This window comes from Pygocentrus nattereri, chromosome 26, assembly GCF_015220715.1.
Source record: "Pygocentrus nattereri isolate fPygNat1 chromosome 26, fPygNat1.pri, whole genome shotgun sequence".
Classification (NCBI taxonomy): domain Eukaryota; kingdom Metazoa; phylum Chordata; class Actinopteri; order Characiformes; family Serrasalmidae; genus Pygocentrus; species Pygocentrus nattereri.
The window spans coordinates 23,144,625-23,170,459 of record NC_051236.1 but is presented as its reverse complement, the minus strand read 5'-3'; the positions used below and the strand labels follow the sequence as shown (position 1 = coordinate 23,170,459).

Sequence of the window (25,835 nt, the reverse complement as noted above, 5' to 3'; positions counted from 1 at the left end):
CTAATAAGACAGCCTGCCTCAGCAGTCTGAGAGCGGCTGTCAGAATGTGGCTTCAGGATGCTCACATCTCCATGGCACTAATGCTCAGTGATCTACTAAGGAGGACTAGCACCAGTACTGGATTAAAACAGTTCAACTGAAGGTAAAGGCAACATAGCTGTTGGATAACTACTCAAAACACTTATGTATGCACTGTAAAACTCTTGGCCGAGTTTTAAAAATAGAAAAGCAGTCAGTCTTGACACCAGTGTTGTATATTTCTCTCTCCATTATCTCCTTATACAAACTGCCACTCAGGCATGTAGATTTAATTTGAATGTGTAAATTCTAATTAGGATTAGAGTGCCTTTCCCACAACTGATGGAGTGCTGCAGTGAATCTAGTATGAATAGGCAGACTGATCGACTCCGATTAGCTTTTCTATGTGGGTGAGATAGAAAAGATGGAAGGAAAGGATGTGGGAGGGGGGTGACAGGGGTCTTTGATGAAAGCCATTCTCTGTTAGGGTAGTGAGAATAATTAGTTGGTGTTCTGTTCCAGCTACACAAGGGGAAACAAAAGTAACATGGCTGCTAATCATGCTTATTTAACTTTCACACTGTGTGATGGGCAGCTGCAGCAGTCACTTACACAGAGAGAGAGAGGGGGTGTGTGTGTGTGTGTGTGTGTGTGTGTGTGTGTGTGTGTGTGTGTGTGTGTGTGTGTGTGTGCGTGTGCGCAGGTACCTCTTAAGACCATAGAAAAAGCTGAGTGAAAACTATCCAAGGCCCCTACGTTAATGGTGCTCCTAAAGGGCCTGGAGTAAAGAGTTTGCTTTGCTGTACACTTTTACATTTGGGAAGGGAGCCCACAGGGGGGGGGGGGGTACACCTAAAACTGCTTTTGCACAGGCCTTCAAATGTTAATTACGGCTGTCAAACAATTAGAAAAGGTTAAAATCACAATTAATCATACTTGCCTTATTTGCTGTCATAGCTTAGATACCCAAATATACTATATACATTATATACCCAAAAGTATGTGGACACCTGATCATCCCAACTGTTTTGGTTTGTCGGGCATCACATTTGAAAGCCATGGGTGTTATTGTGGAATTTGGTCTGAAATTTTTTTTAAACCCCTGCTGATTCCTTATTCCAAGTCACAGTGCAGAATTTGCAGGACCCCCCCCTGTTTTTTTTTTTTTTACTTTCCATACACGTCCAGGACAGGATCTATTCAACATAAATAAGATGCAGCTTTACTTAGACACAATGCACTCTGACATGCAACTGGGTTGAGTCCACCCACCTGCTTTGTATGAAAAAAGATGGCTTTATAAAACTGCAAGCTGGAGCTAAGCTATTGTGTTTTCTTTCTCTCACAGAGCTTTATACTAATTCACAGCTTAAAGGTGGCTGAATGAGATTTTCTTGGATTCTAGGAATATTAGGCATTAAGTAGTTCTCCATTGCCTTTTGCCAAAGAGGGCACATAGTCAATAGCTTCTCTCTGACTTTTTATGTGGATTGATCAGCTTTCAATATTCAGACATCCCTCTCTTCCGTTTCAGCAGCTTTCAATCAGTTTAATGACATCTGTGAAGCTACTGCTGCCACAGTACTGACATTATTCTCAGTGTGTGTCCAGTATAGTAATTAATATTGCTCTCCAGCTAATACCACTGCTCCTTTTCCTGTCACCCCCACCCCACCACTACACACACCACCACACACATACACACACCACTCACACTGAGCTCAGCTCTTTTTTTTTTCCTTTTTTTTTTGTTTTGTTTTAATTGATAGCTGGCAATTAGTCTAGACAGGCTTGATGCTACACCTCATTGCTCTTTGGGACGATTAAATAGCCGCTGATCCTGTTTGTCTGCTGTGGTACAAGGAGTCACAACTACTCAGTGAATCCTGCTTAATGGCATTTTTGGCCTTAATATAGTGCCATATTGGCACATGGACCCGGCTAAGGGTGTGTTATGATCTAGGGTTATAATACATTAAATTTAGTTAAAGCAACCTTGTTTTAGGATAAAAAGCTTCAAAGCTGCATCACTATCAGTATACATATTTGTTAAGATGTTTTATTTATACGTGTGGGTGTGTGTGTATGTGTATGTGTATGTGTATATATATATATATATATATATATATGTATGTGTGTGTGTGTGTGTGTGTGTGTGTGTATATGTATATACACATCCATCCATCCATTTTCTATGCCGCTTCTCCGTCGGGGTCACGGGGGGTGCTGGAGCCCATCCCAGCAGTCATTGGGCAGAAGGCAGGATACCCCCTGGATAGGTCGCCAGTCCTAATATAAATATATATATATATACACACACACACACACACACACACACACACACACACACACATACATACATATATATATATATATATATATATATATATATATATATATATATATATATATATATATATATATATATATATATTCGGATTATCTGCCTCCATCTTGCCCCATCCATTGCCTCCTCTACTTTCACACCAACCATCTCCATGTGCACCTTAACTACATCCCTAAACCTTCTCTAAGGTTTACCTCTTTTCCTTCTAGCCGGCAGCTCCATCTCCAACATTCTTTGCCCAATATATCCACTATTCCTCCTCAACACATGTCCAAACCATCTCAACCTGGCCTCTCTGGCTTTATCTCCAAACTGCTCCACCTTCACTGTCCCTCTGATCTGCTCATTTCTAATCTTGTCCATCCTTGTCACTCCCAACGAAAATATCAGCATCTTCATCTCCGCCACCTCCAGCTCAGCCTCCTGTCTTTTAGACAGAGCCACAGTCTCCAAACCGTACATCATAGCAGGACGCACTACTGTCTTGTAAACCTTCCCTTTCACTCTTGCTGCTATCCTTCTGTCACACATCAGCCCTGACACCCGTCTCCACCCACTCCATCCTGCCTCTTCTTCACCTCTTTTCTACACTGTCCATTGCTCTGGATGGTTGACCCAAGATATTTGAAGTCATCCACCTTTACGACCTCTACTCCTTGCATCTTCACCTTTCCACCCGCCTCCCTCTCATTCACACACATGTATTCCGTCTTGTCACTTCTGACCTTCATTCCTCTCCTCTCCAGTGCAAACCTCCACCTCTCCAGATTCTCTTCCACCTGCTCTCTACTCTCACCACAGATTACAATGTCATCTGCAAACATCATGGTCCATGGAGCCTCCTGCCTGACCTCATCTGTCAACCTGTCCATCACCATTGCAAACAAGAAGGGGCTCAAAGCTGATCCCTGATGTAACCCTACCTTCACCTTGAAACCATGTCACTCCAACCGCACACCTCACCACTGTCTCACTATCCTCATACATGTCCTGCACCACCCTAACATACTTTTCAGCTACACCTGACTTCCTCATACAGTACCACAGTTCCTCTCTTGGCACCCTATCATATGCCTTCTCTAGATCCACAAAGACACAATGTAGCTCCTTCTGACCTCCTCTGTACTTCTCTATCAATACTCTCAATGCAAAAATAGCATCTGTGGTACTCTTTCTGGGCATGAAACCAAACTGCTGCTCACTGATCTGAACCTCTCGCCTTAGCCTTGCTTCAACAACTCTTTCCCATACCTTCATGGTGTGGCTCATCAACTTTATACCTCTGTAGTTACTGCAGCTCTGCACATCACCCTTGTTCTTAAAAATGGGGACCAGTACACTGCTTCTCCACTCATCAGGCATCCTCTCATCCACTCATTTTGTTAAACAACCTGGTTAAAAGTCAGCTGCCTTCTCTCCTAAACATCTCCATACCTCCACAGGTATGTCATCTGGACCAACTGCCTTTCCATTCTTCATCCTTTTTAAAGCTGCCCTCACTTCCACCTTACTAATTCTCTGCACTTCCTGATCCACTATCTCTCCCCACGTTGTCCTCCTCTCTCTCTCGTTTTCCTCATTCATTAGTTCTTCAAAGTACTCCTTCCATCTACTCAACACTCTCTGTTCACTCACTAGTACATTTCCCTCTATATCCTTTATCAGCCTAACCTGCTGTACATCCTTTCCAGCTCTATCTCTCTGTTTAGCCAAACGATACAAGTCCTTTACTCCTTCTTTACTGTCCAGCCTCTCATACAGCTCATCATAGGCCTGAGCCTAGACGAAACACCCAACACATCTTTGCCAGTTTCTCTCACCACCTTAGCTGTAGTTTCCCAGTACTCAGGTAGCTCCTCACTGCCCCCAAGGGCCTGTTGCAATTTTTCCCTGAACTGCCTGCAACCATCCTCCTCCTTCAGCTTCCACCATCTAATCTTTGGCTCTGTCTTCACTTCATCCTCTTCTTTGTTTCTAATCTCATTCTACAGACAACCACCATATACACACACACACACACACACAAACACACACACACACACACACACACACACACACACACACACACACACACACACACACGCACGCACACATATTGTTCTTAAGTTTTGGACATTTTTCACTAGCACTCGGTTAGCTATTCTGCTTGATTCTTTGAGTTGTACTGTAAATCCATTTGTTTGTGGATGTTGTGCACTTTGCCACCAGTGTTTTACCAACAGAAAAGAAATTCTTACCAACAGAAAAGAATTCTAAAATGTTGAAATGAACGTGTGACTTAAGCACCAGGGCGTTAGATATTGATGCTGTAGCCCATTTCAGCTAAGTGGTCAAGGTGATTTGGAAGATGAGTGATTCTTCTAACAAACACATACTGCAGTGTTCAAGAAAGCATATAGGGGAAGAACTGAGAGAATGTGACACAGCCAGGCAACCTTGCATTCTCTTAATTCCTCTTAGGGTCAGTTGCTGCCAAACACAAGTGTACCATAAACTGTGAGGGTATATGGTATGAGTGTGAGAAATCCTTCACTGGAATGTGCCAAAGTACTGTGAATGAATGTTTATGGTGGACAGTGGACACTTGCTGACCCTACTCTACAGAAATGCAGAGGTATGTATTCTGGTGCAGATTAAAAAAAAAAAAAGCAGTAAGCCACTGGAGATTGTGTGTTTACCACTGTTAAGAGGCAAAAAGCAGAGTGCCTACAACCCCTTTATAAATAATAAATACAGTAAACAGTTTTTCCATCAAGTAATGTTTGTGAACAGTAGGTAGTTGCCAAGCAACCCAGTAAGTGCATAAATACAAAATTTAGGCATTAATACAAAATGCAGACGTGTGCATATCTGCTGCTTATGTCCTCAAACATGGCTCAGCCAACAAGAATTTAGAACATTTGTGTAATATCAGTTTACTTGAGGCTGACTGATGATTCTGTGAAGGTAAAGCCAACAGACACCAGCATTTTAAGGATAATGTTGAGTAAAATTTAGGCCTGGCATGAACAGCGTTTAAAGACTTTGTATACAGGCTTTTCCGAATAAGTAACCAAGTACTGAATCTAAACAGCACCTTTAAAGTTTTGTGTTCTTTACTGCAGCACAAAATATATATCCAGTAGGTAGCAACAATGTATTAATAGCCTGGCTGATTGCATGTCCACATATAGCTTTTATGGGTCATTTGTATTACTTGCATTGCATTTAAAGTCACATGTCTGGACACTTAGGCTGTAACAAATTAGAACTAACTCTTTTATTTATCAATATGATCAAAATCAGTATGGCATGAATTTTTGATGCAAAAAAAAACTACTGTAATTTGTATATCGTAACTGTTCTTTTTAGAGGCTTTTCCTGATTAAATTTATTAGTTTAGACTGCAGCTTTTGTTTCTGAATAAATAGAGAATAAATAGATAAATAGAGAAACGTAACAACTGATCACTGGTATTGACGTTATTTGGGTCAGCCCTTTTAAAATTCCATCTTTGTCAAGTTACGAGCCAACTTCGTCTGACTACTCCTGTGCAGCCTGCATGAACCCTCATAAGCCTCTCCTTTCCCCCTCTGCTCAAGAAGGATACAGACCATCCCTTGAGTCCCGTCTAATTGGCTCATTAGCCCTGTGTTAATGAAATAGGCCAAGAGTTGCGCACTGTATACGGGGGTGGCAGTCCTCTCATATCCCTCCTTCTCCTTCACTACAGTGCTCAGTGATGAAGCAGGCAGAGATTCACTGTCATCGGTTCTTTCTTTAACTCCTCCTCGCTGTTCAGACTTCTGACATCCCTAATCAGCTTCTGTCACTCAACCCAAATAAACAGTCTCTGCTCCGAGAGATGAGTAATCAGTTTGCTGCCCACCAAGCAGATCAATAGGTGCTTAAAAGATTGTTTATGCATCGTTCGGTTATTTAATTTGCTAGGTTTAGCTCTAAGGCCTTTGTGTACCTTTTCATTTAAGGCTCTGTTCCTTTTAGTTACTTTTAAATCCAGATTCAACCCTTTTTGTTATAATTTCAGTTGAGGTCTTAGTACATGCTTTATTTATTTATTTTTATTTAGTATGTTTGTTTTTTGTTCTGTTCTTTGTTTACTCTAATTTACTGTAGTTATTTCTAGAGTTGAAACGTTGATGTGGCTATGTATCGGTATTGGCTGATTTTCAGCCCAAATATGTGATTGGCAATTGGCCAATGTTTCTTAGCCGAATCTGATGATGTAAAATATATGTGATGTAAAATATATGAGCCATGTTTGATTGCTGCAGCCCTATGCGAGGCTCCTTGGTCACAGGGCCCTGCAGTTCAGGAAAGTTTTATAAATGACCGCACGTATATTAATGCAGTCTTTCATACAGACTCTGAAACTGATGGACTGTGAAGCTGCGTATTTTTAAAATCTGATCTCTATTTTCTGCACTGTAGAAATGATTAAAATCAGGCTGATCAGTCAAAGCTCCGTTGTCATGGTTGCAGCCCAAAAAAAAAAAAAACGTGCATCAGAGTGGTGGCAGAACGTATTTGCAGCAGTGCACATAAGCTTGTATAACAAGTAGAGCACTGACTATGAAAATTAGGAGGTTAAAGACCGTATATGGCAGAAGCTGAGAGGCTATGAATGATGGTGAGTATGCTACAATGACTAAGTTGTATAACCTTAGGTCATTTGTGCCTTTTCAGTGAGAGCAGGAATAAGCAGAAGCAGAGCCTTGAATTCGCATGCTGAGGCAATACCTGCAGAATGGCTAGTTATGCAGCTTCAGCTAGCTCTTGTGGTGGTGGATCTCCAAGTGTTGTTGTCTTGTTTATAGAGTAGGATGGACCCAGTGTATGCACAGTTTAGTTGCAGTGCCTAAAAGATAAATTATCAGTGTGTTTAGACAAACACGCTTTGGACTTGGCATGAAGGTCTCGTTGCATTGAAAGTGCATCTGTTTTTGTCGTCTGAAAAAACGTACTTGGTGTGAATAGACCTTTACAGTTCAGCCCCACCCTCGAGCAGTATTGGCTTTCAGACCGATTGTGCTTGTCATCTCTCGAGTTTCTGTATAAAACAAACTGTAAAGCAATTTAAACTATAATTTCTGGTAACACTTTATTTGGATGGTCCACTGTAGATGCTTTGTAAATGTTCAGCATTTCTTTAAGTAAGATTCAACTAAATATCTATTAACTGCAACTTGGCTTGAAGTTGAGTGTTATTTGGATCATCCACTGTAGGTGTTTTGTAAATGATCAGTCTGTCTTTAAGTAACATTCAACTAAATATCTTATTAATTGAAACTGAACTTCAAGTTCTGTGTGAAAGAGTTTATTAAATCTATCCCCAACCCTAAACCTAACCCTAACCTTAACCTCAAGGCAAAACCTACACCTACTTCTAACCTTAACCACAACCATATTGTTGTTGATAATCAACTGAATATCACCAGAAAGTTTGTTAGTGATTTAGGTATCTGTAGAGCATCTGTAGGGGACCATTCAAATAAAGTGTAACCTAATTCTTAAATGCACTATAAAAAAGCTTGCCTTGCATTTTTATAAAGTATGAGAGAGAGAATGGTAGAGTACCTACTTTTCTTGATGTATTTACTAAGTCATTAGACTGTATTTCTACAGCACTAATAAGTTTTGTGGTAGTAGTTGGCTCTCTTTTTGCTGTATTTTGTAATTGTGTGCCATGGAGACCAAATGGTGAATCTGACAGCTGAAAGGATCTATCTTCAGCTTTCCACTCTTTTATATGCCTTTGCCTTTCTCTCCTATTGTTTTCGTAGGGATTAACTCTGTGCATCTGCAGCCTCCTCGGCTGCCGCCATACTCGTTGCTCAGTCAGAGCAAGTGGGGTGGCTGATCTGCCCTCTGCGTGTGTTGGCACTGCTGCCACCCTGCTTGCTGTATTTCCAGGCTGTCACTCTCTTTGGCTGGCCAGAACCCCTGCTGGGTTCCTGTGGGGCCAGGGGGCAAAGCCCAGGGCCAAAGCTGCCAATCACAGCCCTGCAAAACACAGGAGCTGCTACAAGCCAAGCTGTGGATTTCTGTTCAAGATAACAGTCACAGATCTAAAAGAACATTTTCTTGCTGCTGTTGTCATATGTAACTTTTTTGGCTTTAATAACACTTTACTTGAAACATGGAAAGTATTTTCATCTCACAGATATGTACCTTTTTTTTTTTGAAGAGAATATTCAGGAAGTATTAAAGTATTATCTCCAAATTTCTCAAATTTCTCCAAGGAGTGTCCATGGAGATATGATGGGAAGTGTGGTTTTGCGCTTGGCTGTTCCTTCATTGAGTTATTGGCTGATTCACTGCAGCACTAGTCTAGCCTGTTTCTGGTCAGTAATGCTTGCATGCCTTGTGCATATTGTGGTCTTGGCTGCTGTTAGATGCACATTTGTGGTAAAAGTTCAACTCATGAATGAGAACAATATGAAAGTAAACTGTCTTAACTTGTATAGACACCTAGGTTGCAACAAGACTGAGTATGGTGGAGAAAGAAAGTATGTATATTTTATACAGAACAGTGCAGAAGTGTGTGTGTGTGTGTGTGTGTGTGTGTGTGTGTATAAATAAATATATATATATATATATATATATATATATATATATATATATATATATATATATATATATATATATATAAATATAATATAAAAAGGGTGGTAAACAATAATTTACCAGTACTATAGACTTAAAAACCTGAGTTGCTAACTAAGTACTGAGCTTCTGAAAAAAGCTTTGAAAATGGTTACACAAATGCACACAAAAAAAATTGCAATGTTTATTTATTTAATTGTATTTATTCTAATGTTAGTGTTTTTTGAACAAATAACTAAGACCAGTGCAGAGTGCTGTATAGCTGATTTTAGGTCAAGTCTTGGTGCGTACACTTGACTGTCCAGTATTACAACTGCCCCATGAAAATATCTTCCACCACCTGGCATGCTGAAATTACTTCCTAACTGTCTCCAGTGCATCCATTTTAGTTTCATGCTGCTGTTTGCTCTGCTCATCTCCTTGATTACATTTCCCTGCACTCTGGCTCCCTGTCATGCTCGATGGACTTAAGGAATATTGATGCGCTCCATTGGGGAGATTGCTTTTGTGCGCAAGCAAGAGGGCCTGCTCCAAACTGTCACTCCAGCTAATTTCATTGCCCGCCCTTTTAGCCCATGGCAATGATGGACCCTTGGCTTAGAGGACGGGAGTGTATATGCGTCTGTATGTGCGCATGTGCGACAGCTGCTGTCTTGTCTTTCTGACCCCACCCTTCTATAGCTTCATAAATCTGAGGAGAAATCTCACTTTTTAAATATGCTATTGCACTGGTAAGTTATTGTTTGTAGTCCTGTTTATTGTAGCCCACCCTTGTAGCCCTCTTGCACTAATACCCCTACATTAAGCTTTGTTTTAAGGGTAAATATCCACTTTATCCTTTTAAGACATTTAACAAAACGAATAATTTTAAAGGCCTTTCAACGTTTTTTTAAATCTGTGAAAAATTGTCCACAAACTGTTTTATATATTACAGTTGCCTTCTAACTTTAAGAAACATTTAAAGGGAGTATTTTGTGTTTTTCTTTTTACTCTTTCACCTTGTAATGTTCTGTTATGCAGGTATTAACCCCAGTGGTTTGATCGACAGCCTCTGTGTCAAACGTAACCACTACAACAGATTTGAAAATCATGCATCAACCAGTAGAAATGTGGATAGATGGGCACAGGCAAAATGTAACTGCTGCACCATTTAAGGTAGAATGGGAGGGAGAGTTTGAACAATAAGCTGACTTCAGCTTTGTGTTAACAATATAGCTGAAATGCAAAACCTTTAACTGACTAACAAACAGAAGTCTGGCCATAAACCAGTGAGAAGCAGCTATAGGGCAGGTACTTTCAGTTTCTGGACCAGGTTCCTGTTCAGAATCTCTCTCTTCAGTGTCATAAAAGTAAGGCCAAGTTGCTGACCAAGTTGCTAATTTCCAGCCTGCACTAAACTGAGATTCCTGTACTTTATATTTCTGTTTTTTAGTTAGCTAGGTTTTTTAGAAGCTAAGGTAATCAGTTTACTTGCATAAAATTTAAAGCTGCATTTTTCTTCCCCCCAGTGTAGAGCCCAAACCGTAATATGTAGAACCATGAAATTGAAAGGTTATGTTCGTGACCTGATCCCCACACCATAGAACATTGTCTCAGTGTGCTGATAGTATTTTTGTTTACGGGTCATGTGATGTTCAATAGAAATATGTTTGATTGTTGTGTTGTATTATTTATAATACAATTCTGATGGCTTTTTCTTTCTTAAATGTTCTATTCATATACATTTGTTGCATCTACTGATATGTTTCACTGCAGGTCTATAGAGTACTTACATAATTACTTCACTGAAGTAACAGTCCTTTTATTTGTATATTATGTGTATGCATAGGCTGCTCTGTTAATTTGTGTTAAAGACTAACCAGATTTTGTAAATAATATGTATAAAATAATAATAATAATAAATAGTGACGACACTTTGATGAACAGGAAGCTGAGTGTTGCTAAATGTATTTCTGAATAGCAGTTTCACTGCTCAGTTAATTGAAAGTTAACAGTGAAAAATGTAACATTTTAGAAGAAGCAGTGTATCCCCAAACTTTTGGAATGCAGCACATACATACAGCACTGCAGTAGTTCATGAAGTTCAGACTGTCAGAGGTGGACATCTTCCACAGGGATAGCCTGATTTGTACACCATAAAAATGTAGTGGAGTTTTCACCTTCACCTGAAGTCTTTCACCTTCTCCTTTGGGTTTTGCCATCTTTTCTCACTTGTCCTTTCCTGTATGTTCCTGCTGCGTCCCAGTTATAGATTTACAGCATGTTGAACAGGGTCGCAAAAGGGCAGAGGAAAGTGATTTGATGATGCGGAGGGAAGGATGTCTAGTAACTTAAAACTGAAGGGGAATTGCTCTCATAAATACAGCCAGCAGCAATATCAGCTCGGTATTGGCTGAGTCACTAATTAAAAAGTAGGCCGGTGTTTTGCTAAGCGTGCACTTTATAAAGTTGCTGTGTTGGTGTTCTGTAGGCAGCCCAGGAAGATGTGAAAGTTTCTTGGCTCAGCCTTCTGTTCACATATTCCTCACAGACAGAGAGGTCTTGTTTGTGTCTCCACCACCAACGATGCTCTCGTACCCTGCCCTGTTCTGCTCTTCTGCATCCTGTCATATTCAGTCTCTCTCTCTCTCTCTCTCTCTCTCTCTCTATGTATACATGGATATTATAGGCTTGCAATAAATATTTATTAAGATTAGATAAATTAGCAAATTAAAATATTTGAAAATTCTGAATCCATTTGAATAAAAGTTATGAAGACCCTCTTTGCTGTGTTCTCCTGCATCGCTCATCAGTGACATGTTCCAGTGCCAGTAACCTCTTGAGTTTTGCCATATTGGGTGGGACCCTAAATTAGAATTTTATGCCGCTTGCTAAGACAATATTGTGTATCTAAGTTTTTAGATGCAGAGCATTTTATTGACCTCACTCATCCATTCGTTCTCTCTCTCACTCACTCATATTTAGCAGGCTGAAAATTCACCATAAGGGCCATTATAGCTTTTGATGCTTTAGGAGTGGTGCTTTTAGTCAATGAACACCCTTAAACGCACAGGACAGGGGTTCTTCAGCACCAGAGTTGAAAAATAATATTTTATATATATATATAAATTGAGTTGTATTGACTTTGAATTCAATGACCTAAGTATCTGGACAGTGAAGTGTTTTTTTTTTTTTTTTTTTTTAGTCAGGGTGTCTGAACATGCATGACCTTTGCTTACTCACCCACGCAGTAAATGGATGATGGTCTTGTTGATGCTTGTGCTAGCTGTTTTGATGCACTTTCTTCCTCCCAAAACGTTGGAAAAAGAGAAAAAATTGCTGTTGCCATCGGCAGCATGACCCACATGACCTCTTTATGCCAAGCGTTTTTTTGCCTCACCTTTCCAGCTGAAGACACTGTAAAGGTCTTAAATACTTTTTTTTTTTCTGTAGGGCAAAGTAGTCCTCATTATAAGCTGACTGCATCTGTGACCACGCACTGACAGCTTTCATGTTTTAAATTGCTTACTTTACATACTGATCATACTGGAGAGCGGTGTGAGTGTACAGTATTGCTGTGTTTATCCTCCCATGAATATTTACAGTGGAGCGTATCCGCTCCCTACAGACAGAGACAGATGGAGTAGCCTTTTTCTGTTTGTCCTCTCTGCCCTATCAGTCTGGTGGGCCTGGTATCCTTTGTCCAGTTCTTGCAGCCTCAGAAGAAAGTGTGTGCATGTGTGTGCACGTGTGTTCCTTTGTTTGTGTGAAATCATGTGCATGCCTACAGTATGTGCCTATGTATTTTATCCGTTTGTGTGTGTCTCCTTCTGTTTTGTCTTTGAAGTGAGCAGTTCCTTATACTTTGTCATTAGATTTTCACCCTGTTGTGGTTTTCTGTTTTTCTCTTTGCCATACTTTCAGTTTTGATATTATCATTCATGGTGCTTGAGCATTTCCAAACATTTGATTCTCATTTTGCCCAGAATAGGATATTTAAGCAGTATAATCAGTGATAAAGAACAGATCCCTGTAGAACACTTCTACCACCTAGTGGCAGCCTTATAAATTTTCCTGGGTACTGTTTGTTTTTATGAACCAGCATGCTTCACTGTGCTGTGCTCTGCTAGCTCTATAAAGAGTTAAATAACTTTACCAACAAAGACTTCAAGTAATACTTATGACGTACTATATGTGTTGAAATGGTCACATTTGCGGTTCAGTTGGATTAACAGCTTTCACAGTTTGTTAGTTGCACAAATATAGAATCCATGAATCTGTCCGTATGCAGTGTAACATTTAGCATGGCAAATCATAGCATTGATGATATAGCATTGTTTTTGCCAAATGCTATCTAATTTCATTGTCCTCATTTTTTTTGCAGAAGGAGCTAAGCCTTCCCCGGAGAGGCAGTTTGTAAGTACCCTAGTTTCTTACCAGTCATCCTTGTGTATTTATAAATTCCTTATTGCAGTATAAAAAGGAAGTCCACTCTGAACTGAGTACACATCCTAGAACAGCAGAGAAGCAGTGCTATTGTGAAAACCATTTTTAATAAAGGTCTTTAAATAAGGCTTTATAGAGTAATAGTGTGTGTCCAGTTCACTGAGAGTAAAGATTTTGATTAATTGAAGATATTTAAGATTCCTTCCCACATATTATTAAGATATTTAGTTTCACTATGTTGCTTTACTTTTTCCTGATGACTGTTAAACATGTCTTGTATTGCACCTTAAATGGCCACCTTTTTGTGTTTTTCTGTGAGATTCTAAAGGTCCATTTCAGACTGTTGACTATTTCGAAGGGCTGTTTGCATATTCAGGCCATCTTGTCTTGACTGATTTCTTTGTTTCATCAAGCCTGCATTAGTTAATAATTAATGATTAACTTTAATGTAAAGCTCCTGGCTTATCACTCACTCATGCACGTACGCACAGACCAACTCATGCACTCATTCATAGCTGGGTGCACATCTCCACAAGGGGGGTGCCACTACCAGTGCTTCATGGTGGTGCTGTGCATCAGTGACACTGTATGGGTTTTTGGTAATATATTTTAACATAACACCTTTTACTTCCCATTGTATATGCCAGTCATTTTGTTTTTGGTCTTTTAATCATGACCATATTGTTCTCACCGCCTTGATTTAAACAAGACTGGGTTTTATGTAGGGTATATTTAATACGGTTTTGGGCTGTTTATTTAATATACATTCATGTGCACACTTGTCTCTGGCCTCTTCAATCAGTTCTATGTTCTACAGTCCATACCAAGAGTGCTTTTTAATGTTTTGATGCATTATTACAGAAATCAGTTAATGTATTTGGTCATAGACATGCATATGTTTGCTATTTTACAAAGGCTTTGAACCCAGTTGAGTGAATCATATTTCATTTGTTAATGTGTATATATAATTTGTGTTTTGATAGGTTTTGATTTTAGACTTGATGGTTAATGTTTAATGTCCTGTCAAAAGAATTTGCCAAAATTTGCGTCTTGGTCTACATGGTTCTGAAGAACTTTGCAATGATCTTCTGTGTCAAACAATAGCAAACAGCTGTTTCGTTTAGCAGTTTTCCTCCTTGACTAGTCTTAACCTTCTTGCTTCTGAGACGTTTGTGATGCACAATGAAAAGACTGCAGAGGCCATGAGGGTCAGAGATGAGTAGTCTACAGGCTGTAGCATGCAGGACGTATGCTCCAACAGCTGAGTATCTCCAGGCCTCCACAGACCTGTTTTAACACTGCTGCCCTATTTTTAACCTGCTTGCTCCCACCAAATACAGTTTGTACAGTTATGAGGAAAGCAGCATCACTGTAGATGAGATTGCCTTATGGTGTGCAGGTTATGTTGCTTTACACAGATGATGTGAAGATATGCAAGGCAACAAATTGTGCTTTTGATAGTATACTGTTTTGGTGGTACCTGCATGCTTGCATATTTTTTGAATGTCACTCTGTTGTTCCCTGAGTGGCATGAGTCTACTGTAGCTGGTGGAGGGGGCACAGCACGAGTTCGTTGAGTTTATTGCACCCAGCTAAACCGGCAGTGCTGCAGGCCTGGATTAAAGACTTAATCAAATCAAGCCTACTATTCCATCTCCGTGTCAGTCAGTGAACCACCCACACATACACACAGTTATTTGTCTCTCATACAGAGTAATAGATCATGTGTCAATGTAATTGCATTAGCCTTTCCTGTAGCAAAAGTACGTCAGTGTTGTAATCAGACTGTCTTAGCGTTGGATGCTACAGTGGTCTTGTTGGGGCTTTCTGTTGATCCTGGCTATTGTCTGACTCCTGGCACAAAGCCACCAGCTTATGCTCGGAACAGTGGAGGGGACGTTGATGTTCTTTTGGTTCTGGGAAGTATATGTGGACAGAGATTGATACTGTGAGTCGTGGGCGACAGCTGCACCCCCACCCCCACCTCTAGGGTCTTGTGATGTCATGGGAATGCCCTGTTCCCAATAGTTAAGAGTGAGAGGCAACAAGAGGCAGAGAGAGAGAAAGAGAAAGACAATGGCAACATTAAGGCACTGCTCTCCTTGTCTTTCACTATCCATCTTATCTCTTCCCTTAGCCTCAGTCTCCGGATTACTTTCCACTTAGTGGAGAAAAATGGATACAATTTTTTGTGAAATACTAAGGTCCTGCAGCCGGAGATCAGCTTGGGCTGATATTATCCCTTGACCACTTGCTATGGATATGCCCTCTGGCTGAGGTTGGTAGCCATCTCCATTCAGCTAACTTTGTTGCTTGTTGAGCTTCCCTTCAAACACATGAACTGGTACAGAGAATATTTTGCATGGCAATGGACAGCTTTAAGAAATGCTGACTGTTGGAGATAATGACTGCAACTGATGGTTCTGATACTTGTCATTTGCTGTCATCATTGCACGCTTGTTTAGAATGGTAATGATCGTAAAACAGAGGTGATTAGAGTGTTTGGCCGATGCTGAATGCACTACACCATTCTTACACTTGCTCAGTGATCCCCTCACACCATGGCAGGCATGAAGAAAAGGAAGGAGAGAACAGGAGCACCCAACCTCCGCTTACAGTGAGTCTCTGTGTTTGCACCATCACAGCAGACATGTGTGAATGCATGTACATAGAAGTAGGATGTAAGCAGTAAAGATATTCTTCACCAGATGCAGAAACTGGGTAAGTTTCATCCTAGCCTGTGAACTGAGCTCTTGTTAGGTTCCTAAACATGACCAGTACAAAATCAGTAAGAAAATAACAATAACGCGGGAGCTCTAATGTCCGATGCTATTGCCTTGCTCAGGCTTGCATAAAATAAATCAATAGATGAACTTTTTTTTTTTTTAAACTGGCCATGAGTTGTTCTTACCGCAATAACTCATGGCAGAACTTTGTGTCATGTAAACGTCTTAGGATATTGACAAAAACATTCGTAATATGACCACTATGATAAAAAGTACAGTTATTATGGATCACTTCTGTTGTTGCATTTATCAACAGTGAAAGGGCAGCTGGAGTTTTGAAATGATACTAAATATAATTTAGAACACAAACTTTTAGTCACAAAAGTTTCTTGTAATGTGAACCTATGCCACTTACATTTGCAACTTCATCCAGAACAGGACATCTTACTCCTCTGTTGTCAGCTTTACATATAGAGCTTTTAATCCTTAATGATACTTATTGACAGTCAGAGTGTGCTGCACTGCTTACAATCCCTGGCAAGAGCAGTCTAGAAAAACAGTGATAGAGAAATGCTGTTTCAGCTTAGTGAGTGTATGTGATATGAGGTCAGCACTAGGTCAGCTACCCTTGTCCCTGTCCACTCTTCAGTTCTAGACCTTTGGGGCCCAGCACCCTGGCCTTTTCCTCCCACTCATGCTGCTGCCCTCTCCCTGGCCAGCTCTGCTGAGAATGTTGCCTGAGTGGTGCCATATGGTGTTTCATGGCCAGCAGCACTATTTGGCTTTGGTCATCTGAGCAGTGGCTTAGAGTAGCTGGTGAGGAGCGAGTGATGGTGGCAAAGTCTTGATTACTCAAAGACTACTCAAACCACAATACCATGTTTGTTAAAGAGTATCACAATTTTGAACCATATTTTGGAAATATTTACTTCACTAAATAGCGTTAAATTATTTAACAAGCCATTTAATTAATTGATTGACACTTTCCAGTGTTTTCCCTGCAATAATATAACCAAGCCAAACTCAGGTGCTGCCTGACTTTGATGAAATACAGACATTTATGATGGAACACGCAGCCTATTGTTTACTTCCTGCCATTCAGTTCCACAGTGGTTTTGGGATATAAAATAATATATTTTCAGATTGTTTTGCATAAACATTTTTCAATCTTAAAAATGCTCTAAATTCAGATTGCATATCCAGCGCAGATCCCATCTGTGTGTGGCACAGGTGGGCTGGTTTGTGCCAAAACACTGCGTAGTCTTCTAGCATGAAGTCACAATAGACTTTAAAAATGTTTTTTTTTTTTTTTTTGTTTGTTTGTTTTTGTTTCTGCAGCTTGAGAAATTAGTATGATGTGAGTTTGTTTTATTGACATCTATGCTGTATGAATGACCATGACAGTTATACAGCGCAGTGTTCCAGAGAAGCGCTCCCACAGTCTCTTTCTTTTGTCTTTTTCGTTTGTCCTTTTTTCATTTAGCCTTTCTTTCCGTCTCTTGTCCTCAACAACCAAATATAATATCCAGTTTTTCAGCAGTTAATTTGGCCACCCTTTAATGCAGCTTCCGTTGTTTTCAGGAGATTTTCTTCCAGTTTTTCAAAGAAATCTGTATGGATATTTTTCCACACCTCCAAAGTTCAGTTTTAGAAGTTGGTCACATTGTGACAATTTAAGTACCCCCAAACTCATCCATTGTTCTGTGAGCATCAGCAACTTCTTTGTTTGATTTTCAAGTTTTCTTCTTTTTGTCTGTTTCCTTTTCTCAGTAACAGCTTCTTGGCCACTGCACATCCTTTCAGACCCATAGTGTTCACAGTGGAAGGATCGACAGAAAAACCTGTAGACTTTCAGTTGTGAGAACGATGAAAGGTTTATGTACAATTTATCTCATAGTGACCGTTTTTCTACCACATCTTACAGTCTTTAGGAGTGCCATTTTCTCTATGTATTCCAATCATTTTTGAACACTTGTTTTCTCTTATTTTCCTTATGCTAGTAGATTATCTTATCTCCTCAGAAAAAGTATGGCGAAATGAATAACTTTTGCTTAATAGCTGTTTTGACTAGAAATGAAATAAAAAGAGTGGTCTCTGACTGCAGCTCACAGGGAAACTGTTTTACACATATTAACAGCTCAGGATTTAAGCTAACTTTCCCTCTGGTTAATATGAGGGTGTGCAGCCTTGTAGACTGATGAAGTTTCCCAGTGGTAGTAGAGCTGAAGGGTGTTGAGTTTGTGAAATCTTAGCTTATTTGTATCCTAGCTCATTTGGGGTCTCCTTGCATGACATAGTGAGCTCAGGACTTCTTCTAATCAGCTTGTGTAGTAAATGAACCTGTGTGCTCTCTCACACAGCAGGTGTTATTTCACACCACCACCTTAATAAGAGGGAAAGCGAAGGGTTGAGTTGACATTGAAAGCTGACCTTAGAGGTTACAGCCTGGTCGTGTTTATGAACCTCGGAGCTCGTAACATAGATCATTATGAGAGATACACACTCATAGAGAAGTACACACACTCAGACAAGCTCACATACACAAAACACAACATCATATTAAAGAATCAGGGTCAGATCAGTCATTTTGGCCTTTTCCTTTCCTTCGTGCTGTCACACTCGCTCACTAGAATCTGGCCGACTGCTCAGTTTCGTTGCCATGGCAACAGCAGTCTCCTTCAGCATCTCCTCTCCCCCACCTCACTCCCCTCCTCACTGCTCCTGCCATCCACTGGAGGGCCAGAGGAGCTCACATTGGCCCCGACCCTGTCCCAGGGTGCCGTCAACCCCAACCCCTTCCTCTGGAGGTAAGGAGGTCTTGTGGTGGTGGAGGGTGCACCCACACTAACAGAGTGTTGGCCTTGCTTCCCTCTTTCTTGTCAAATAGTGTGGTGTTTGTGTGCATGTTTTGCGTTTGTTGGTTCTGTGTCAAGTTGTGTCTGACACGGAGTGGTGGTGGGGTGGTTAGTTAAACAGTAGTTTAATGACAGATATCATCAGGAGTGGAAAAAGTATAGAGAAAGTAGTAGATACTGTATCAACATCTTATTCAGTATTCAGTTTAAAGTGGAAGTATAGAGACAAATACATCCTTGAGGGAAATTTTATATAAAATGTGTGTGTGTGTGTGTGTGTGTGTGTGTGTGTGTGTGTGTGTGTGTGTGTATATATGTGTATATTATACAGCAACAGTATATATATTTGAACATGTAATGGTTTAACATGTAACTATTAGATGGTACTAATTCTTGAACAAAGACAAATAAACATAGTTATGGTAAGGGTATTTTTAGTAGTTTGATTGGGTGTTTTAATGAAAACAAAACTTTCAACTGTACAGGAGCATAACCGGCAAGAGAAAAAACAAATATCTTCATGAAAATGTCATTGTGTAAAAATGTTCAGTTTCAGTAATACTTGTAAAGTATGAATCTTCCAAAATATTTCTTAAATATGGTGACAGTGCATATTTATTTAAGTATGTTCAACCCCTGGAATGATTTATTTGCAAACTGTGAACATAATCTCATTTATACTCCAATAAACATCAGAAGCTCAAGCACAGGGGTAGAACTTCCCAGCATTTATTTCTGTTTTATTTCTGTTAATTAGCTCTTATTTTTCATAAGTTCAACACATGAACCTGAGTGCCCTTAAAGAAGGATTTTTATTACAACACTGCATCTTAATGTTCAAGGTTTGGTTTGAATGCACGTGGCATGTTTTATTTGTAGAGATGGCATATTGGTATGGGGCGAAAAGAATGAATCCAATTTAGTCCTCTAATTAAGGTAGCCTGAAATAGCATGTAATCACACTGTGTATTGTAATGTTGGCTGTGTGTTTCTGTGCATGTCGTAGAGTGTTTAAGTAGTTTAAACGCAGCAGTCTACTTTTAGATGTTTTAGATCTAAAGTGAATTGATTCAATTGAAAAACTTAATTTAAAAAAAAGCTAGTTATAGTAGTAGTTTTTAAGCCGTTTTAAACAAGTTTGGTGGTGTTGTGCCATCTCCAGTTATTTTTATGTTAGTGTTTTGTCCTAAGATACATTTCAGCCTGTACTGCTTTTTTCTTCACTTTAGAGGTGCTTATTACAATTAAGTGATCCATCGCTAGCAATTTGTAAGTATATAAGCTGCTGTGTGGCCTGCTTCTTTGTCCTGGGCACAGGGACCAATCCCTCAGTGTTCTTCAGTAAAAGAGCCAAGGTGACTCCCCTGATGGGACCAGGGCTAAGGGGAGTGTGTCAATAACAGGAAATCCATTTTAGTGTCAGTACTCAGATTAATAAATGGATTTATTCAGTAAATAATGAAGACTTTTGAAACCTAAGACGTTAAGTCTCATTCAGTTGCAGTATCGTAAAATAAAAAGGAAATGTCAATAGAACGTGTCATGCCTTCTACAGATATGTATGCATGTGTTTATACAAGTCTTTTGATCAGAAATAAATAATACACTGCCCAGTAGCATGGAATACAGCTAGGTCACTGCTAATGAGGCACCATTGAATGTCAGAGTCAGAACACTGCATTCTGTCGTGTGTTTGTTCGTTCATTCACCATGTGTCCACTCTGGTCCTTTGACTCATTACTGAGCATAGCTGAGTTTTTAAATGCTGATCATTGCTGTGTGTTCAGAGATGAACTGTTAAATGCTGTTCTTTCTGGTAGAGTGCCACCATTATACAAAAGCCTGTTATTTGACTCCATGGAACCCAGGTTTACTCACGCTAAGGGGCTGTTTACACCTTGCTTTGTTGGGTTCACCAGTTCATGTTTGAATTTCACTTGGCTGCATGAAAAGCCAGATGTAAACACTCCCAGGAGGCCTTGGCCTTGATAGGTTTGTGATCAGATGCACAAACCAAAATTGTCTGTGGTCAGTAACACAGCACCATATCCAGCCATATATATAGTATATCCAGTTTACTCTGTTAAAAGTTGATGTAAGATTCTTGTGGGGTGAACGTCTGACATATAGAACTGTATATGTGAGTAACTGAGGCTGAAAAAAGTTGACAGTGTACAAAAGTTGATTCCACATTACTACTACTACTTAAATTTTAACAGACAGCTTCACAGCCTACTGGGTATTTTAGTCAGCTATTATTAAGTGTACCAAATAAACTGGCACCTGGCAAATTGCAAAAAGGTCTTTCTGCAGACTCCGAACAGGCTCTTCTCACCTAGTGTGTTGTGATGCTATTATGTATTACTTTACTTTCTTTTAAAAATGCATTTCTCTGCTGTTGCTGTTACCTTGACTGACCTACCTGTTTCCACATCAGCCACTGAGCAGAAGATAATTTACACAGGTTAATTCGAAGTGCAAACAGCCTCTAAGTGGAATGGAGTTGGTGTTGTGGGTCGAAACTGGCACATCCTTTAGCTTCTGTCGTGTTGTGTACATGTATAGTGCAGGACTCTTTAAAGGGTTTGGTCAGTTAGCCCCACCATGTCTAACAAGCAGATTCAATATGATGGGGTGAAAAATGCACTAACTTTCTCTTATTGGACTTAAGAATAATTTCTCATTCCTTGTCCTGGAGCACTGCTGGACATTTTAGAGATTCCCCTGCTCCCAGTGCACCTGATGCAACTAATGAACTAATCAACAAGGCTTTCCTGAGAGTGTTAGAGCAAGAAAAAACATCCACAGTATGCAGGGCATTGATGCTCCCTTAATTTGTTCATCATGGCATTTTGTAACTGATGCCTTCTAGACATTTTCTGGAGTTAGACTTTTTAGATTTTATAAGGAGCTGGGAGACAAGCATGAAATTATATATGTGTGTGTCTCTATATCTCTCTCTCTCTCTCTCTCTCTCTATATATATATATATATATATATATATATATATAATGTGCGTGTGTGTGTGTGTGTGTGTATGTATGTAATTTTTTTCTTGCTCCTTTCTGCTTTAAATTTTCCATTTATATAAGCTATCCTATATAATTGTACCATAGTCCTTGTAAAACAGAGCTCACCTTCAAAGTTTATCCACCTAGTCTTATCTCAGTGGGTAACGTTTGACTAAGGAAACAATGGAGAATGTGTCCTGTGAGTAGTCTACATAATGTGCCACCAGACATGTCAAAGCTACTGACGTAACCAAAGTGCACTTGACTGATTTAACCATGACAGTCACTCAGATTGCTCAGGATGTTCCCAGCTGTATTAACTGTCTTGGCTGGTGTTTTAAGTGCCTTTGCTGGTAACATTACCAGGTTTCTTATTAAATCTTAGTGCTGTATTTCAGCAGTATTTAAAAGTGCATGTATGTGTGTTTGCTGTGATACTGTGTGATGGAGTCCCTGCTGTGGGCCAGCTGAAGGTGACACAAGTGCTTCTTATGCCTGGCAGCTTCTGTCTCTGTACATACACACAGTGTACAGCAAAGCTTTGTAACTAGTCCTGTCACACCAATCTCCTCTAACCTTCTCTCTCTTCCTCTCTCTCTCAGTCTAAACCAAATCTGTCTTTATTCTTCTCTTATCCAGCCCTGTCCAACATTTAACCTGGCAGATGTTGATGAGACAGTTGACATTGCTAGAAAAATCTCCCTCGTTCGAGACTTTAATCTGCACCCTGTAATCATTTCTCATCATTTAAAAAATAAGTAAATCATTTTAAATGTGTGTGTGGGTGTGGGTGTGTGTGTGTGGGTGTGTGTGTGTGTGTGCGCGCATTTAAGCGGACATTAATCTCCTGTCATTCTGACAGTTCCTCTGGGGAATCTGTATTGGGTTTTTATCTAATCTTGTCTTTCTGGGACTAGGACAGGAACATCAGAAACCATTGCAATGCTCATATTATGTGTACCTGCTGGGTATTTCTATGCTTATTAGTAGGGATGCGCAGATCGCTGAATTGTGGGGTGATGCAAAAATGCAGTATTTTCCCTTTATATGTGATATTTTTCCATCTGCTGTTACCAATACATAGAACATTTATAAAATATACAAATTTATAAAATAATATTTTATGTGCACCTTTATAAAATAGATTTTTAAGGGGAACATTTATTTCTGTAGGATTACAAATACAGTAAAATGCAGATATTTTAACACAGTAACCCAGAAATTATGCTGTTCCAGAAAAATAATCACTTTGTCAAATAATGGTCAAATTAATTTTTTAAAACCAAATATCTGTGATTTTACTGGTATTATTTCTAAGTAAGCATTAAGTGGTCATGTGCTCATTTGCACTGACATTGATTGATTGGCTTTTTTTTCTTTGGCTGATTTTTATTAGCCTTCTTTAATCCAAAATTCACAATGTGGTGTAAATGTACACATAATGCACAATAGTGTATTTCCAGTACTTGTTTGATCCAAACTTGCAGTCTGTACATTATTTGCTGTTTGATTAGCTAAACTGGCATTTTCAAGTTTTCTGTTTTAACAAATTACCTATTTACATTAGTAAACCAATAAAGTGCTACACTGAAAGTAAGAGGCAACTGTCTGTTTAGCGCAATGAAACATGCTCAATTATGCTTCTGCATTTTGGTATAGATAACAGCAGCTTTCATATACAGAATGAGTGCACTGACCCATCTCACATTATTTACCTCCAACAGTTGTTTTTAGCTAAAATCTGCCGATTACAAGCTTGACTGGTTCCGATTGTGCATCCCAGTTACCAAGCTACTTGTTAAATTGTTCTTTTTGTAATATTGTGAAGCCCCCCCCCCACCGCCCTGTATGCTTAGCGTCGTCTATCATATTGATATTCTGCAGCACAAATTTGAATTGGCTGTTTTGTTTCTGTGCTTAATAACATGAATTTGGACCAGGCTGCTGCTTTTAACATGCATGAGAGAGAAGGGAGAGGGAGAGTGAGAGTGGGAACTAGTTGTGTGTGTATGAGGAAAGGCGGGAGGGTGCGAGGGAGAGAGCGTGTGTGAGGAGGAAGACGGTTGCTGCTCAGTCTACCTCTAGCAGTGTCACAGGTTGCAGGCAGGCAGTAGTGACGGCATTCTGGCAGCTGGGGACACAAGCACAAGCTAACACACACTCGTTTAGTGTTGCTGTCTTTCATCTACTCGTTCAGTAGCTCCATGGCAGGCGGTGCGTTTAGTCTCTGCATGACAGCCATGTTAGTGAAGAGCCAAGATCATGTCTGACTCCTTCTGGACCGTGCTCTCCAATTTCTCTCTGCCTGAGAGGAGCATGCTACGCCGTTCCAAAAGGTACAGCTTTACCTCTCTCTCTCTCTCTCTCTCTCTCTCTCTCTCTCTCTCTCTCTCTCTCTCTCTCTCTCTCTCTCTCTCTCTCTCTCTCTCTACATAGCTGCATTATCTGCATGTGTGTCTTGGTCTTGGCAGGTAACTCGATTTACTAGTCACATGAGCAGTAATAGACGACGTGCAGCAAGAGACGTTTGTGCTGCGTCTCCTGAAGGTTCTGTATGCATATTGCACTGTCTCTCTCTCCTGTGCGGCATCTGAGGACGTGTGTGCAGTCATGAAAACATGCAGCCACACATGATCTGCCAGGCTAGCCTATCACTTGCACAGTGCCTTACATCTGTCTGCATCATTTTACCCTGCAGAGAAATATGGGTTGTTTTTATCTGCATTTATCTTGGGAAGCAAGTCTCCATCCCTCCTCCTTTCATTTCATTCCTGTCTTCCTGTAGCTCGGAGAGTGATAAGGGATGGGTGCTTGCATAGCAACAGAGCATGGAACGCATTCCCTCTTTAACCCCCCTCTCTGTGACCCTTTTTGGAGACTGAGATAAACAGGACTTTTTAACTGTTGGGTTGTGACGGATACCCTCCTTTGAATAGCTTGCTTGGAGATTTCTACACTGTTTATTCCCCCACAGTGAGGCAGAGACTACACATGACACATCACTTAGCAGTCTCAACTGGATGTGTACATAGCCTGGTGTGCTGTCTGTATGCTTACATGGAACTTGAACTGGCTCTCTGACATTTCATATTCTCAGTGAACACACAACTTATGCTCATTTAATAAAGTTTGCAAACTGTTCAGAAGAAGATGACTCATGTGAATCTTTGGAGACCATGACTTGCTTTGGCATTGTGAAGTCTGACTGAGCTTCTTATGTACTCACTTTAGATAAGAAGTGAGATTTCAGCAGATTTACAAGTTCCTCTTCACAATAGAGACAGAAATTTCAGAAGACCGTGCAGGTTTTTTGGCTCCAAAACTGTAAACCATGGAATACAACCATGGAAACAGCTTTGCTACAGGGACAAATTCTGCGGAAAAGGAAAGAACAAATAGCATCTTGTCCTACAACCATAAAACCAAAGCTCTCCTGTTATAATCAAGGAAATCACAGTTAAACTTGCCAAAACAGATATGTTAATCAATGAGGTGGAGTGAGTTATGAAGTTAAGTTATACCAGCATTATTTTGTGTGCTGTAAGCTACTGATATTCCATTTAAAAGCATTTTACAGATGTAAAATGTGTAGCTAGCTCAAGTCTTGAGTTATTCGCTATTGTGTCAGCAATCATCTGTCAATTTAATCAGTTAAGGTAGGAATTCTCCACCACTGCCCTGCAGAGTTTCAGGCGTTCTCTGCTCCAACACAACTGATCAAATTCATGGCATAATTATAAAGCTCTTCATGAGCGTGAGCATGATCATGTACTGGGGCAGGTTGTTTTTTGTTTATTTTTTCTTTAAAAAAAAAATCATTCAGCGGTTACACTGAAGACAAATTACT

General features: G+C 39.9%; 1 protein-coding gene across 9 annotated transcripts in view; it reads left to right on the top strand.

Moving 5' to 3' along the window:
* mast2 (microtubule associated serine/threonine kinase 2) overlaps window positions 1-25,835 on the top strand; it is a 158,297-nt gene that overhangs the window by 84,396 nt on the left and 48,066 nt on the right. For 7 of the 9 annotated variants that reach the window (XM_017721501.2, XM_037535076.1, XM_017721492.2 and 4 more), the window contains one exon: window positions 13,335-13,366. In XM_017721501.2, the coding sequence (XP_017576990.1) occupies window positions 13,335-13,366 (32 nt within the window). Of the gene's footprint in view, window positions 1-6,971; window positions 6,996-13,334; window positions 13,367-24,071; window positions 24,325-25,835 lie in introns of those variants that run through there. The other 2 variants (XM_037535077.1, XM_017721509.2) reach the window with 2 other exon arrangements.